Here is a 16,407-nt window from a genome sequence, read left to right as displayed (position 1 = left end):
CTCTTGTATCCCCCTACCTTAACACACAAGTATGGGACACCTCTACTCCCTCCCTGGCAACCGATCACACGCCCATTGCTATCCCATTAAAGCCTAATCACCCTTACCCTGCTCAACACCAGTATGCCATCCCACAACAGGCTTTGAGAGGACTAAAGCCTGCCCAGGATCTTCACTTTATCAACAAAATTGTTTTGCCTATCCACCACATGGTGCCAAACCCATATACTCTCCTATCCTCAATACCTCCCTCCACAACCCATTTTTCTGTTCTGGATTTCAAAGATGCTTTCTTTACTATTCCTTTACATCCTTCATCCCAGCCTCTCTTCGCTTTCATTTGGACTGAACGTGACACCCATCAGTCTCAGCAACTTACCTGGGCTGTACTGCTGAAGGCTTCAGGGACAGCCTCCATTACTTCAGTCAAGCCCTTTTTCATACTTTACTTTCTGTCCATCTGCTTCTCACTTTATTCAATATTTTGACGACCTTCTACTTTATAGCCCCTCCTACAAATCTTCCTAACAGGAACCCTCCTGTTCCTCCAACATCTATTCTCAAAAGGATATTGCAACTCCCCCGCCAAAGCCCAAATTTCTTCCTCATCCATTACCTATCTCAGCATAATTCTTCATAGAAACATACATGCTCTCCCTGCTGATTGTGTCTGGCTAATCTCCCAAACCCCAGCCCCTTCTACAAAGCAACAACTCCTTTCCTTCCTAGGCATAGTTAGGTACTTTCGTCTTTGGATATCTGGTTTTGCCATCCTGACTAAACCATTATATAAACTCACAAAAGGAAACCCAGCTGACCCCATAGATCCTAAATCCTTTCCCCACTCCTCTTTCTCTTCCTTAAAAACAGCCCTAAAAGCTGCTCCCACGCTAGTTCTCCCTAACTCATCCCAACCCTTTTCATTACACGCAGCCAAAGTACAGGGCTGTGTGGCTGGAATTCTTACACAAGAGCCGGAACTGTGCCCTGTAACCTTTCTGTCCAAACAACTTGACCTCACAGTTCTGAGCTGGCCCTCATATCTGTATGCAGTGGCAGCCGCCACTTAAATACTTTTAGAGGCCCTCAAAATCACAAGCTATGCTCTACTTACAATCTACAGTTCCCATAACTTTCAAAATCTATTTTCCTCCTCACACCTGATGCGTATACATTCTGCCCCCCAGTTCCTTCAACTGTACTCACTATTTGTTGAATCTCCTACAGTTACCATTGTTTCTGGCCTGGACTTCAATCTGGCCTCCCACATTATTCCTGATACCACACCTGACCCCCATGACTGTATCTCTCTGATCCACTTGGTATTCACTCCATTTCCCCATATTTCCTTCTTTCCTGTTCCTCACCCTTATCACACTTGATTTATTGATGGCAGTTTCACCAGGCCTAATCACCACTCACCAGCAAAGGCAGGCTATTCAATAGTATCTTCCGCACCTACCATTTAGGCTACTGCTCTACCCCCCTCCACTACCTCTCAGCAAGCTGAACTCATTGCCTTAACTCAGGCCCTTACTCTTGCAAAGGGACTACACATCAATATTTATACTGACTCTAAATGTGCCTTCCATATCCTGCACCACCACACTGTTATATGGGCAGAAAGAGGTTTCCTCACTACACAAGGATCTTCCATCATTAATGCCTCTTTAATAAAAACTCTTCTCAAGGCTGCTTTACTTCCAAAAGAAGCTGGAGTCCTTCACTGCAAAGGCCATCAAAAGGCCTCAGACCCCATTGTTCAAGGCAACAATTATGCTGATAAGACAGCTAAAGAAGCAGCCGGTATTCCTACTTATGTCCCTCACGGCCAGTTTTTCTCCTTCTCATCAGTCACTCCTACTTACTCTCTCACTGAAGTTTCCACCTATCAATCCCTCCCCACTCAAGGCAAATGGTTCCTGGACCAAGAAAAATTCCTCCTTCCAGTCTTACAGGCTCATTCCATTCTATCGTTCTTTCATAACTTCTTCCATGTAGGTTACAAGCCACTAGCCCACCTCTTAGAACCTCTCATTTCCTTTCCATCGTGGCAATCTATCCTCAAGGAAATTACTTCTCAGTGTTCCATTTGCTATTCTACCACTCCTGAGGAATTTCTCAGGCCCCCTCCCTTCCCTACACATCAAACTCAGGGGTTTGCCCCTGCCCAGGACTGGCAAATTGACTTTACCCACATGCCCCAAGTCAGGAAACTAAAATACCTCTTGGTTGGGGTAGACACTTTCACTGGATGGGTAGAGGCCTTTCCCTCAGGGTCTAAGAAGGCCACCGTGGTCATCTCCTCCTTTCTGTAGACATAATTTCTCGATTTAGCCTCCCCCTCTATCTAGTTGTTCCATCAATGCCCATTACAACCTCTAATGGCTGCTGCCCTAGCTGGATCCCTAGTGTTAGACATCAGTTCTAAATTTCTTTTCAAAGAATCACTATGTCAGTAGGTTCAATTCTTTGCCTTCTACTTTTAAACTTAACTTCCTCATAAAGCAACCTTTTTCGATTACCTGCTCCACCCTGACTCATTTCAATGACCTGCTCCACCCTCACTCATTCTGATTACCTGCTCCACCCTGACTCATTCTGATTATTTGCTCTGTCCTGACTCATTCTGATTACCTGCTCTGTAACCATTTTTCCCACCAAACTACTCACCCCATCATTCTCTTTAAATTAGCCAGTGGAAATTAGTTTAGCCTGTAAAGTCTAACCCCAGCCAATAGGGGAACGACACAGCAGCAGGGGCCACAGTGCATCAGGGATAAGAACCCCTTCCCCTCCTTTGTCCGAGTGTGCGCTCACCATTGCTCCATCTGTAAGGGCACACCCTTCTATAGAAGTACCTTGCCTTGCTGAGAATTAAAAAGAAAATTTTATATTTGAGTGCTATTTCTTTTGCGGCACAGAAACTTTATCTATAAGTCTGGGTACAAGACACCTCTTTTAGTACTCCTCATCTTTTCACTTTGCATTTCCAGTTTTGCCTTGTACAAGGTCTCTTCTTCCTCTGTGGCTCCTCTACCTACATGTGTCTACCTGCTAATTGGACAGGCACATGCACACTAGCTTTCCTTACTGCCAAAATTCAATTTGCAAATAGGACCGAACAGCTTCCTCTTCCCCTCATGATGCCAACATTTCACCACTATTTTGTTTTATTTTTCTTACTAATATAAGAAGACAGGAATAGGCCTCGACTTACTGCTGAAAAAGGAGAATTCTGTATATTTTTAGATGAAAAGTGTTGTTTTTACCTAAATCAATCTGGCCTGGTATATGACAACATAAAAAAACTCAAGGATAGAGTCCAAAAACTCGCCAACCAAGCAAATAATTATGCTGAACCCCCTTGGACCCTCTCTAACTGGATGTCCTGGGTCCTCCCAATTCTTAGTTCTTTAATATCTCTTTTTCTCCTTCTCTTATTCAGACCTTGTGTCTTCTGTTTAGTTTCTCAACTCATACAAAACCACATCCAGGCCATCACCAATCATTCTATATGACAAATCCTCCTTCTAACAACCCCACAATATCACCCCTTCCCCCAAAATATTTCTTCAATTTAACCTCTCCCACTCTAAGTTCCCACGCCGCCCCTAATCCCACTCAAAGCAGCCCAGAGAAACAACCATCAAAAATTTTCACCACCCCAATACTTCACCACTATTTTGTTTTGTTTTTCTTATTTATATAAGAAGACAGGAATGTCAGGCCTCTGAGCCCAAGCCTGCACCTATACATCCAGATGGCCTGAGGCAACTGAAGAACCACAAAAGAAGTAAAAATGGCTAGTTCCTGCCTTAACTGATGACATTCCACCACTGTGGTTTGTTCCTGCCCCACCCTAACTGATCAATTGACCTTGTGAAATTCTTTATCCTGGACAATGAATCTCGGAAGCTCCCCACTGAGCACCTTGTAACCCCCACTCCTGTCCATAAGAGAAAAACCCCCTTTGACCGCAATTTTCCACTACCCACCCAAATCCTATAAAACTGCTCCACCCCTATCTCCCTTTGCTGACTCCTTTTTTGTACTCAGTCTGCCTGCACCCAGGTGATTAAAAAGCTTTATTGCTCACATAAAGCCTGTTTGGTGGACTCTTCACATGGACGCGTTTGACACTCCTTAGGTATCTTTTTAATCTCCCTCATCTAACACAGTGTCTGGCACTCAGAATCACTCAATATATGATTGCAGAATAAGAGATGAGTTAGAAACATAGTTAAAAGCAGAAAGAAATGGAACTGGAGCCCAAGACTATAAAGCTTCAGTTCTTCCCAGGATGTCTTTTCTGAATGAACAGGTGAATATAATGAAGGTACATGTTTTATTATCAGTTGATTCTCATGCCCAGAAAAGGACTGATACCACATTCTTATGAGCGCAGAGAGAAAACTTGTTCTTGGTGTGTCTCCAAGGTACCAGAGGTCAGTGTGGCCACCAGAAGTGACCCATCTAACAGTGAGCACAGGGCTTCATTGTGAGCCTCTGAGGACAGGCTGCTCATCAACTTCTGCATTTAAAAAGCACTTGACTGCCCTGAAGAGGAGCTATTTGTTACACAAAGTCATCTGAAAGAAAAGGGTTATGTTCTTAAAATAACTTTATTAGAGCCTATTTAGTAAATGACTTTCTAATGGTTAGAAAGTGTCTAGCAGATTGCAGTAAGGTGAGAAGGATGTCGCTATTTATATACTCAAGATTCTTCTTTCTAAGAGAAAAATGAAGTACAAAACAATATTTATAGCCCATTAGTCTAGGGTTTTTCTTCAACTGATAACTTTCACACACATTAGAAGACATGGCAACCTATTGCTTATATCTAAATTCCAAGCAGCTATACTGTCAGCATTCTGTCTACTTTTTCTTTCACTTTATTGTTTTTCTTTCTCTCTCATTCACTCATACACACACACACACACACACACACACATAAACCACATTTACATTTGTGTACCACGTTCACATATACATAAACTCAACTTTATGGAGCATGACATTTAAAAAATTTAGTATTTGATATGAAATTAGTTACTTCTGATTTATGTTGATATAAATACAATATATCAATACAATATATAACCTGCAGCCTAGACGGAACATAAAGAAAAATGGAAAAGCTAAAATATGGGACATGCATTCAATAACTTGGATATGGACAGCAATTCATAACCATTCATTCTGCTAATATCTTTTGAGCACCTACTACATGTCATGAACTTTACTAAACCACGAGACCCAATACTGAGCAGAGGAGAGTGAGGAAACTCAGACCGACAAGGTAACCAAATACTTACCTTGTTCGTTGATTCTCTGCTAACATTTTAAGATACAAAACTAAACCTTTATTTTGTTTTTATTTTCTGTGTCACATTAAAGACACCAAATATAGTTACTGTAAGTCCTTCTTTGTATTAGTGTTATTATTATAAAGAAGAAATTAATTGATAGATACCATTTTATAATGAAAGATTAATGGGCAAGTGCATGGGAGTAGCTTAGACTATCACTAACATTTGATAACACATATGTATGTTATTTGCTCTGTTAGAAAGGAAACGCAAATGATGCGAATAAAGTATTAAAAGAAATGTATACATAAAGACAAAAACATGCAAGGGAATGACTAAAACGATACAGAATGCAGGATGTTTGAAAGAGGTCATCAATGCAAGATTACTTAAATCTTACCTTAAAATTTTGTATAGAATTTGCAAAAGATGGGAAACCTGGAAGTATTTCCTAACAATACGAAAAGATAATATATAGAAATATAATATAAATCAGGGTCAAAAATTATTTAGAAAACAAGAAGAAAAATAAATGGAGAGGCATCTGCCTTTAGAGAAATAGGTGATCATTTCAAGGGTATAATTACTTTAAGACATTTTCATAGCTTTTGAAAATACAAAAATATTCAACTCCAATAAGACAACCTCGTTTTCTAGAAAATGACATTTTTATTTTAACTTGAAATAATCATATGTAGCTATATATTTTGTAAACATGTCTCAAAACAACAGTAAATATTTTAGAAGGTGAACTATGTAAAGAAGAGGTATATGAACTCATATTACTTTCCCTGTAAATATACACAGCACACATGTTTCTTTGTCCTCATAAGAATTAAGCCTGTGTTGTGCTTCTTAGGGCAGTCAGGAATGTGTGTGGCAATGGAAGAACGGATGGGTGAAAAAATTAATGAAAGTTTAGAAGGTGAATGAGATAAGTCAATAGGCCTATATTGTTTATTTACGACTGAGTGCTAATTATTCAAGAAATATCTTAAGGGGGAAGTTTATCAGTTTTATTGGATGAGATTAAAAAAACATGGCGATGTCGATTTTCAGTAAGAAAATCATATTTAAAATGGTAGCCATAAAATATTTAATTCAAATAAAATCACAAAGGGGATATATAAATCAAATACACACAAAAATGAAAGCCTGATAGATATGTTCATGCCAAGAAATTTTTTTTTATTTAATAAATTAAGAGAGTAAGAACTGAGTGACAAATACTGAGTACTTTGAGGTGGGGGCTCAAAACTAATATGCATAGTTTACAAAATATTAAAGGTTCGCTAGACAGAATTAGGTGACCATTAACTGTGTTAAACAAATATAAACCCTACATCATAACAAAAAATACATTATTCGAAATATTCAATTTTAGATGCTTATGCACTACATGACAAATGCCACTAAAAAAGGGCAACGCGGCCGGGCGCGGTGGCTCAAGCCTGTAATCCCAGCACTTTGGGAGGCCGAGACGGGCGGATCACGAAGTCAGGAGATCGAGACCATCCTGGCTAACCCGGTGAAACCCCGTATCTACTAAAAAAATACAAAAAACCAGCCGGGCGAGGTGGCGGGCGCCTGTAGTCCCAGCTACTCGGGAGGCTGAGGCAGGAGAATGGCGTGAACCCGGGAGGCGGAGCTTGCAGTGAGCTGAGATCCGGCCACTGCACTCCAGCCCGGGAGATAGAGCGAGACTCCGTCTCAAAAAAAAAAAAAAAAAAAAAAAAGGGCAACGCTTCCAATAACTTTTCCTCAAAAATAATTTTTGAGATAAGCCTGAATAAATCATATGCATCCTCTTTTTAGGAAAGGGATAGAGGGAATTTTTTTAATGACCAGAATTTATTTTTTAGATGATTAAAGTAACCTCTGAAAATAATAAAACCTCTTTAGTAAAGTATATTAAAAAGCTTATATGAATAGATTGTGTGTTTCAAATCTCTGAGAATTTTTGCATTAAACTCCTGCTCATGAGCATTAAGTAAAGCATCTCCTTTTGTGTTTTTAGATGTTTCCAGCCACAAAGTTTACTAATCTGGAGAGATGATTAATGTCAGAGACTCTAAAACGGTAAAACCACAGACACCAAATTAGATATAAATCCATCTGGGTAATATAAGGACTTCACATATAAAAACCAGATGGAAGTTTGGATGGATTTTCTCTGTGCTATATGAGGTAAGTCTAATGTGTTTTCTTACAGAGTTTCTTATTCACACAACAATATTGTCAAAATCCAGCAAGCCCCAGATGACTCCAAAATATTTGCATCAATCCATGCCAGCATTTGCACATGGAGTCTTTGCTTTAGCCGTTTGTGGTGCTTTTTAGAAACAATTACTTTACTAGTAATAACTATAGATAAGTCACTCTGGTGGCCAATGTTTGTGCTCCAATCCTGACAAGGAACAAAAGAGGTTTCCTGAACTTACTGTTTTTAAGAAGCTAACATAGTTCTATCAAATGCCAGATTAATTTCATCTAAGAGACCTAGGAAACAGGAGTTACCTCTGTTTTGCTTATTCTTTTATGAAGTCACTGGTTTCTAACTATTGGCATAATGTCTACTTGTAAGCTTTTGGTTATGCTCCTTGGCCTTATTCTTCTTTATGTATGCTTATAAGTCTATTTAGAAAACATATTTTACATTTTTTGGTTTTCTTATTACTCTTCATTTTCATTTCAAACTGCTCTGAAAACTCCAGTTGAGACCTGAACAATGAAGACAGACAGGTTTACACTCATCTTGAAAATTCCATTTATTTTTTTCCTGATGTCATTTACCTTATAATTATTTGTTTTAGGAGGAAAGGAGAAAGGAAGAAGAGGAGCACCTTCTAGTTAAATTAAAGTTCAGCAGTGAATCCACCTGTCTATATAATTAAAAATAGAATACAACACTACTTCAAAAATATTAAAAGAATGGTCATATCCGTTGCTAATAAACAGGAAAGCAGGCAGTCTGGTGTCTTGGCTGGAGTGTAAAATAGGACTAACTTTCTACAAGGCAATTCAAAAAACATTTTTAAAAGCATTAAAATTTTGTATGCCCTTTAGTCTGGGAATTCCACTTCTAAAGAAGAATCTTAGCCAGGCGTGGTGACTCGTGCCTGTGATCCCAGCACTTTGGGAGGCAGAGGCAGGAAGATCACTTGAGGTCAGGAGTTTGAGACTAGCCTGGCCAACACGTGAAACCCAGTCTCTACTAGAAACAGAAAAAATTAGCTAGGCGTGGTGGTGTGCATCTGAAATCCCAGCTACTCAGCAGGCTGAGACAGGAGAATTGTTTGAACCTGGCAGGCAGAGGTTGCAGAGAGCCAAGATTGCGCTACTGCACTCCAGCCTGGGCGAAAGAGCAAGACTCCATCTCAAAAAAAAAAAAAAAAAGAGAGCGAGAGAATCTTAGAACAATGTTTTATTATAAGATTGTTCATAAAAGCATTGCTTATAACAACAAAAATTACAAATTAAAGCTATTAAGATTGGGTAATAAATTACTGTACATACATATGATGACCTGCAGAATTCTTTATAATGTCCATGGAAGAAGGAAATTATAAAATTGTATGGATACTATAATTCTATTTGTATTAAAATATTATATGTATCTTCCATATACATATGCAAATGTTGGAAATTAACATCAACATATTAATTTTTTCTAGTATAAGTTCTCTCTAGAAGGTCAAATACAATTTTTTCCTTTTCCTTTTTTTCCTGATTTAAAAAATTTATGACAATTAACATGTAATTTGAGCAGCATGAAAAATGTTAATGTTATTTAAATTATTTAAAGCCTGAAAAATCTAACCACAGTGAATAATTAGAACTTTTACAAATTGTGCCTTACTTCCCATATGTTCGCTGTCAATAGATATATTAAAATCCAAAAGTCAAAATTAGATTTTATCAGATCAACCAGAGCAAGGGGATTCAAGATCTAGATGTTCAAATGTATGACAGAAATACGATTACTTCAATTCTCAGATCACTAAAATGGAGTTCCCAACACTGCTATCTTTTCTCAATTTGAGTGTATCGCATCACATAGTCTTACATTTATTATCAGCAATGCTTTCTCTAACATATTCAACATGCAAACCAGAAAAACCTTTTCCTTTAATCATCCCCCCATTTGGTGGTATCTTTTTTAAATCAGTTGCTCTCATATTAAAATGCATTCAAATTTAATTTTTTGAGAACAGCATACTCAAAAATCTGAGTCACCGTCATTGCATATACTAGCAATACTTGAAGAAAGCAAATACCTACATCATCCTCTTGCCCATCAGTGCCTGCATTGTGGATGTCAGGATAATGTTTCAGAAACTGGGCTACATAGGTCATAATAGACTTCTCATCTGGTTTATCCACATCAACATCTGAAAAAACAAAAAATGAAATGTGAATAAATTAATTAGCATTCATTGGATTTTAATAATACAAGCTTTAATATCTAGTTATCATACCAAAAACACTAAACGCAGAAGGAAAACAGAAGCACTATTTAGAATTTTGGAGGGGGAGGAGGGTAAATCAAATTTAGTCTGGACATTACATGATGGAAATTATATTACTCAGAAAGATGATACATTTTAACAAACGGCATTTAAGAAAGTAGCATATATGTCATTTAAATAAGACATACAGTATCTCATGAGACAGTATTTCACAAATATGAGATACTGTATGGTTACTCAAACATTCTGTCTAGTTAACTGAACATAAATAATATGTAAATTTTAGAACTGGCATAAATGGGTAGTACAAAAATGCTTACAAGTGTGACACTGAATGACAGTTCATATAGTATATATGGCCAAATATAGACAAGTCTCTTCTCTGCCCCCACAAATTTTACTTTAGAAGAAAGGGAGATGCCTTATATTCCATTTCCTGGGCAGCCTCTTTGTGGAGCATTCTCTCCAAATTACAGTGCTTTGAGCAATCAAGCACTCTTCGAGGGAAACTGCCTGAGAAGGCCTCAATCACCGTGATTTTGAAGCTTATAGATATTTATCCAATACAAACGGTACAAATCAGGCAAATAGATTTATACAGAGTTAGTAATTATACATGGAAGTAAGAATGCACAAGTAAAAAATGCTGTAAACAAGTCTTTTAAATATCAATTTTAAAGGCAGAAAATGATTATGTCTTCAGAGCAATTTATAGAGCAAAAAGCAAACCAAATTGCTACAATAAAGTATAAAACTAATCTAATCTTTTGTACAAGTTCTTTTTGGTCAGAGGTATAATTTCTAAGACTTCCAATGTAGGGTTTAAAGAGAGCTACAATTCACACCATTTAAAAGGAAGCAAAGATAACAAATTCTGAAATTGGTTAAATGACTCAAAGTTGATGAGTCAAACCGTTGACTAAAACTTTTTTTTCAGGAAATATGAAAGTCGAAAGAAAAGCAATATTTAATACATGATTTAACATAGTATATGCTGTTAACTATATATGTAAATCATAAAATCATTTTTATAATAGACTTGGAGTACTTAATCTGTATCCCTAAAAGCTTATACATCCAAGTTGGTTAAATAACTTTTTGAAGGGGAAGTTCTCATTAAGAAATTAGAAGAAAGTCTCATATCTAGGATAGCCTTGTATTTAGGCAACCTCAGTTTTTGACCATCAAAGAAAATATTAAGATCTTGCAGTCTGGTGGATATGAAAGAATCAGGTATATTCTTTTTTCATCCCACTCTAGGAATAATGTCAGCTCTGTTACATCCTCTGAAATTGATGGCTGGAATACGTGTTTTTCCCTTGATTTATTTTTGTGCAGAGAGAAGGCAGAAAGCCCTTTGATATCCTAGTGAAAGTAGGGGTGGGGGCAGAGTGGGACTCAAAACAGAATCCTAAAATGTCAAGGAATCTCTATGGGGCCCTTCATCTTCAAAGAAACCTAACTGGGTCTCTGTAACTTACTCTTAGAAACACAAGTCTATCCTCTTTGTTTCAGAGCTAGGGAAGTTCAGTCTGAAATTCCATCGTTAAAAATAATTTTCAGTGGATCCCATGAAGATAGAGAGTAGAATGGTGGTTACCAGAGGCCAGGAAGGGTAGAGAGGAGAGGGGAAAAATAATTTGCTTTCACTGTGTATTTACATTTCTGCATTCACTGATATAAATATCCATAATTGACAACCCACATAAATTATCTGTGACATTTGGAACTTCACTTTGATACTTTTGTTTCAACATAGCTAACAACTTACTAGTTTATAAAAGTTTATCAAAGGCATCTAAATTGTCTTTTGAAGGCTTGAAAGAGCTCATTCCATTTCCAAAAAGTCTTAACACTCACAGCCTTACCAAAAAAATGTACCAAACAATTAAAATGACAACTATTAGTCAAATATTTATGTAGTTTGCTGATTGACACCAAAACACTGCATGGTTAAAAACATTTCTAAGTATGAATAATCTACATCTTCCAGACCTCTGAGATTATATATTATCCTGTCACCCTCCCCTCATACACCCTCCCCTCATTCTAAAACTTTCATTCCACCCTTAAGTATATTAAGTCCCGTTCACCTGACTGATATACCAATGCCAAAGTGTTGTTTGGAGCAATGAAATCATATTTTACCCCAACCAAGGTGGTAGATATTTATCCAGAAGAAAATTGATGCAGGAAAATACTATTACTTCCCACTTTTCTCCAGCTTTCCGGCTTGGAAGAATCTTGGCAGTCATGTGTATTTCTGAGTTTAAGAAAGTTAAGACATTTAAACCCTCAGCCGAGCACGGTGGCTCACGCCTGTAATCCCAGAACTTTGGGAGGCCGAGGCGGGCAGATCACGAGGTCAGAAGATCAAGACCATCCTGGCTAACATGGTGAAACCCCATCTCTACTAAAAAGTACAAAAAAACTAGCTGGGCGTAGTGGCAGCTACTCGGGAGGCTGAGGCAGGAGAATGGCGTGAACCCGGGAGGCGGAGCTTGCAGTGAGCCGAGATCGCGCCACTGCACTCCAGCCTGGGCGACAGAGCGAGACTCCGTCTCAAAAAAAAAAAAAAAAAAAAAGAAAAGAAAAGAAAAGAAAAAAGAAAAAGACATGTAAACCCTCTGTGTTAACATATACAGCAGTCAATGATTATTCAGCCTACCTTCAGGATCTAGCAGTCTTGGGATCCCCAGTTCCGTTTCGGCGATAGTGAAAGCATCCTCCAGATTTTCTCGGTTGGATCTGCCTTTCACTTTCTCCAAGTCCACCAGTTCGGGTCGAATGGCATGAATAACTGAATGAAAGGCAACCCCGCTTCTCCAACTCTTCCCAAAATCTTTTACTTCTATTCCAGTCTGCCTTTGTGTTATAAAAACATAAAATGATGTCACATTCTGAATAGATACAAGGACTTTCTTCAAGGCCTCATGCAAAATTCAGTGCTTTTCACCAACAATATGCAGAGAACTGTATCAGTTCATTGTGTTTGAGAAAAATTAAGGAAAACAAAATTTTTAGGGGGTAACAAGATAAGATGTCGAAATTCCAGTTCTATATTTAGAGATTTCTATGTTGGATTTTTCGGTAATTAAGATAGTTAATTTAAAGCATATTTTTACATTCATTTTATAAAGAAAAATCAATTTAGAGAAAAATGCTGAAAAATTTTAAGAAAACAAATTATAAAGATGCCAAAAGTGATAGTAATTAACCACTGTATATTTTTTGTAGAGAGATCTAACACGTTTCTAATGGGAAGCAGCACTGTGTTGTACACAGGTTATTACAGACTAAGATAATGTGGCTGAATGCTTTCCAATGCAATAGAACAGACAAATGCAAATATTGCAATTATATCTCTCAAGTGTTCACAAGGGACCCTGTATTCCACCTAAATGCAAACAATAATTCCAATTACTCCACCAATAAAACTTTGTAAACTCCTTTTTTGTAATTGTCTTGAGGGCAAAGCCCTGGTGGTAAATCTTTTTTCTTTGGTGGTGGATTTGATTAACTCAAAGCCAGTTATTAAGAAACTGATTTCAAGTTAGTAGTCATATTTTGCCTTTGGAAAGCAGAAATGAGGCAAGTTCATAATGAATGATTTTTTTTTCTACATGTAATTTATCAATTATAAAGGCAGTTCCGAAAACAGAGTTGTAAAGATGATTTTGAGCATTAGCTGTACCCCTTGATTAAGTGGAGGGCCTGCAAATATGATCACTTAATTAGGGAACATTCAATGGATAAAGTCATCTGGTCATCTGGTAGTTTCTTTTTAAAAAGTTAGTCTCATTAACCTTATAGTTGTTGCTAAATAAAGCAAAAATATCACTCAAGTAATGTTTACTAAAATTTCAAAATTTTCATGAAAAATACAACCTGAATGGTATGCTGATTAATATAACAAGTTTATAAATGTCCATTATTATTACTATTATTATTATTATTATTGAGACAGAGTCTCACTCATTCTGTTGCCCAGGCTGGAGTGCAGTGGCACAATCTTGGCTCACTGCAATCTCCACCTCCCAGGCTCAAGGGATTCTTGTGCCTCAGCCTCCCAAATAGCTGGGATTTCAGGCATGTGCCACAACACCTGGCTAATTTTTGTATTTTTAGTAGAGACAGGGTTTCATCATGTTGGCCAGGCTGGTCTCAAATTCCTGGCCTCAAGTGATCCACCCGCCTCGGCCTCAAAAGTGCTAGAATTACAGGTGTGAGCCACCGCGCCCAGCCTATCCTTAAATTTTATTGCAGACAACTTCTCATTCACTTTAAAACATGTTTTACCAATGTACACTGTTTGCATAAAATATATTATGCATCATTGAGCCTGATCATTGGCTTCATCTACAAATATCCTAAAAACAATTTTATGAGATTCCAGTAATTGTAAAGTAATCTTGAATCTTCTCTTAGTTATTTTCAAGCTTATTTCTCTGGTAGTATGGATATAATTTTTTTCAGCAGACAGCTGACATCCATGCAGGTTGAACAGTATGTCCTTTTTATCTATTCATTTGTAATCCATCTCTGACTTAATTTTATTTTTCTTTGCCCACATTTCCTCATTTAAAAATGTTTTTTTACCCTGTTAAGCTACTTCAAATTAGTTTTTAACAAAATTCAGTGGGGTGTAAATACATAATTAGTTAATAAATATTCACCATGTAATTAGCTATTTCTAATTTTCTTGAACTTGTTTATTGTTTTAGACATTTTCAAAGAGAAAGACATAATATGCTTTTCTAAATATTTACTATACTGAAATAATTAAAAACATTTCAGCATGTTTTATTTCTTCTATATTTGTTGAAAAAATATATGTAGGTATACACATACACACACACATACACACGCTGTTTCCTATTACATCAGTTAAAGTCAGTTAAAGTAGTAGGTAATATTCCTTAAAAGTTTTAGTTTAAACCTCTTATTTGAGTATTTTAGATACAAACCCAAAGAAAACTTAGACACACCATTTAAAGAAGTGATGAAGGGTGACCAATTTATAAGCATTTCTGACCTCTAATATGTATTTACTTCAAGTTACTTTGAATAACTATGGCTACACATATATTTATTTTGTTACCTTACTAATTTTTGTCCAAAAATATAATTGTTCTGCTTATATATGTGATAATAGGTATGTAAATGTAAGATATGCTATAACTTAATGCTTTTATTTCTGATAATATGTGCTGATAGTGGATGAAATTAGTTTTAAAAATTAGAGGACTTAACTATCATATGTTACTGAAACCATTTTTTAATTTATTTCTCAAATATTTTTAAACTTTATATGAAAACAGTGGATACATCCTGATAACTAGTTTAGTGTTTACTGGATGTTTTATCATTTCCCACCATCTTCAATCTTATGAGTGTGATGAACTTCCAAACTAGAGTCCCACGAAATATTATGATTTTAGGAATAACATCACTCATACCTCAAAATGGATACAGATTCTAAAGTCTTTCACACATGTTAGATAATAAGTTGCTTGAAAAGTACATACCGGGATAGTATAAAAGGCAGTTTTTAGAAAAAATTAGCAACGGTTTGGTAGCATCATGGAATCATGTGTTCATTACAGAATTTTTATGGCAGAGAAAAGTCATCACCCCAAACCTCTATAATTTATGCAGCTACAAAAGAAATGGATCTTATAGATTGCTCACGGGTGGAGAATCCTCAGGCCCAGGATTCTGGACATTGGCCTAGATAAGGAAAGTAAAACTTCCACTGATGTTACCAATATATAAGTTGTAGCAATGACTTTGAGCTGTCACCAGACTCTTGCACATCTTCGAAACCCAACATAGCATGCATGAAACTAAATTAAATGCTGGATAATTCCAACAGCATTAAATTTGAGTTTACTTCAAGCTACTGTTTTATTAAAAGAAAATCAATTTGTTTTTGGTTAATTTAATGCCGTGTGAAGCAATGGACCACAGAATACCACCTTGACATTATTGTAAAGTTTAATTGCAATAGCATCGTGACACATCAGCACGCAGTCACCAGTCTTCTCCCTACCCAGTTAAGTTGTAAGAGACATTAGTAATGCCACCGTGGATGCAATTAAACAGTGTTCCAGCAATGTGGGAAGGGTTTTTTTAATTTCATTTCTACTTCAGATTCTAAAGTGCCACAAAGCTTTGTTTTCAGAAATATATTTGACTACAACTTGAATCATGAAAACATATCCCGAATTAGAAAACCAGCAACACACTTTAAAAGTTAAACAAAACAACATAAATTAGTAACACTAATTACATCCTTTCTGTTTCTCTTTATTTTCTTATTTTTGCTCTTCAAACACCTTAAAAATAGAACTCCCTATGTTTAGCACCTCAATATTTTATAATAAGTACTTGTTTACAACTGTTTTCCAGAAGTAGAGAATCAAATTCAGATTAGATTTAAGCATGCAAAACAAGATAAAAAATGAGTAATTTTACCTGATGTTTAGGAAAATCAAACAAAAGCATACTCTACATGAAAGTACTTACCCCTGACCACATCAGACGGCAAAATACTTATATGGTCAACTGAAAATTCCATTGAAATTGCTATGAGAAAATACTTTTTGAGAGCACTATTTTTTTTT

The 16,407-nt window shown here is 36.7% G+C and overlaps 1 protein-coding gene across 1 annotated transcript in view; it reads right to left on the bottom strand.

Annotated features, from left to right (window-relative positions):
* Nucleotides 1-16,407, bottom strand: part of SYNE1 (spectrin repeat containing, nuclear envelope 1) — a 570,706-nt gene that overhangs the window by 407,493 nt on the left and 146,806 nt on the right. Inside the window, exons 9-11 of the mRNA XM_011996807.1 lie at nucleotides 12,450-12,646; nucleotides 9,594-9,703; nucleotides 5,713-5,763 (exon numbers count right to left, since the gene is read on the bottom strand). Of these exons, the coding sequence (XP_011852197.1) occupies nucleotides 5,713-5,763; nucleotides 9,594-9,703; nucleotides 12,450-12,646 (358 nt within the window). The remainder of the gene's footprint in view (nucleotides 1-5,712; nucleotides 5,764-9,593; nucleotides 9,704-12,449; nucleotides 12,647-16,407) is intronic.

The sequence above is a fragment of the Mandrillus leucophaeus genome, unplaced genomic scaffold (genome assembly GCF_000951045.1).
Source record: "Mandrillus leucophaeus isolate KB7577 unplaced genomic scaffold, Mleu.le_1.0 Scaffold524, whole genome shotgun sequence".
In the NCBI taxonomy this organism is placed as follows: domain Eukaryota; kingdom Metazoa; phylum Chordata; class Mammalia; order Primates; family Cercopithecidae; genus Mandrillus; species Mandrillus leucophaeus.
Note: the sequence above shows the minus strand (reverse complement) of the source record. Positions and strands in the feature narration are given on the sequence as shown.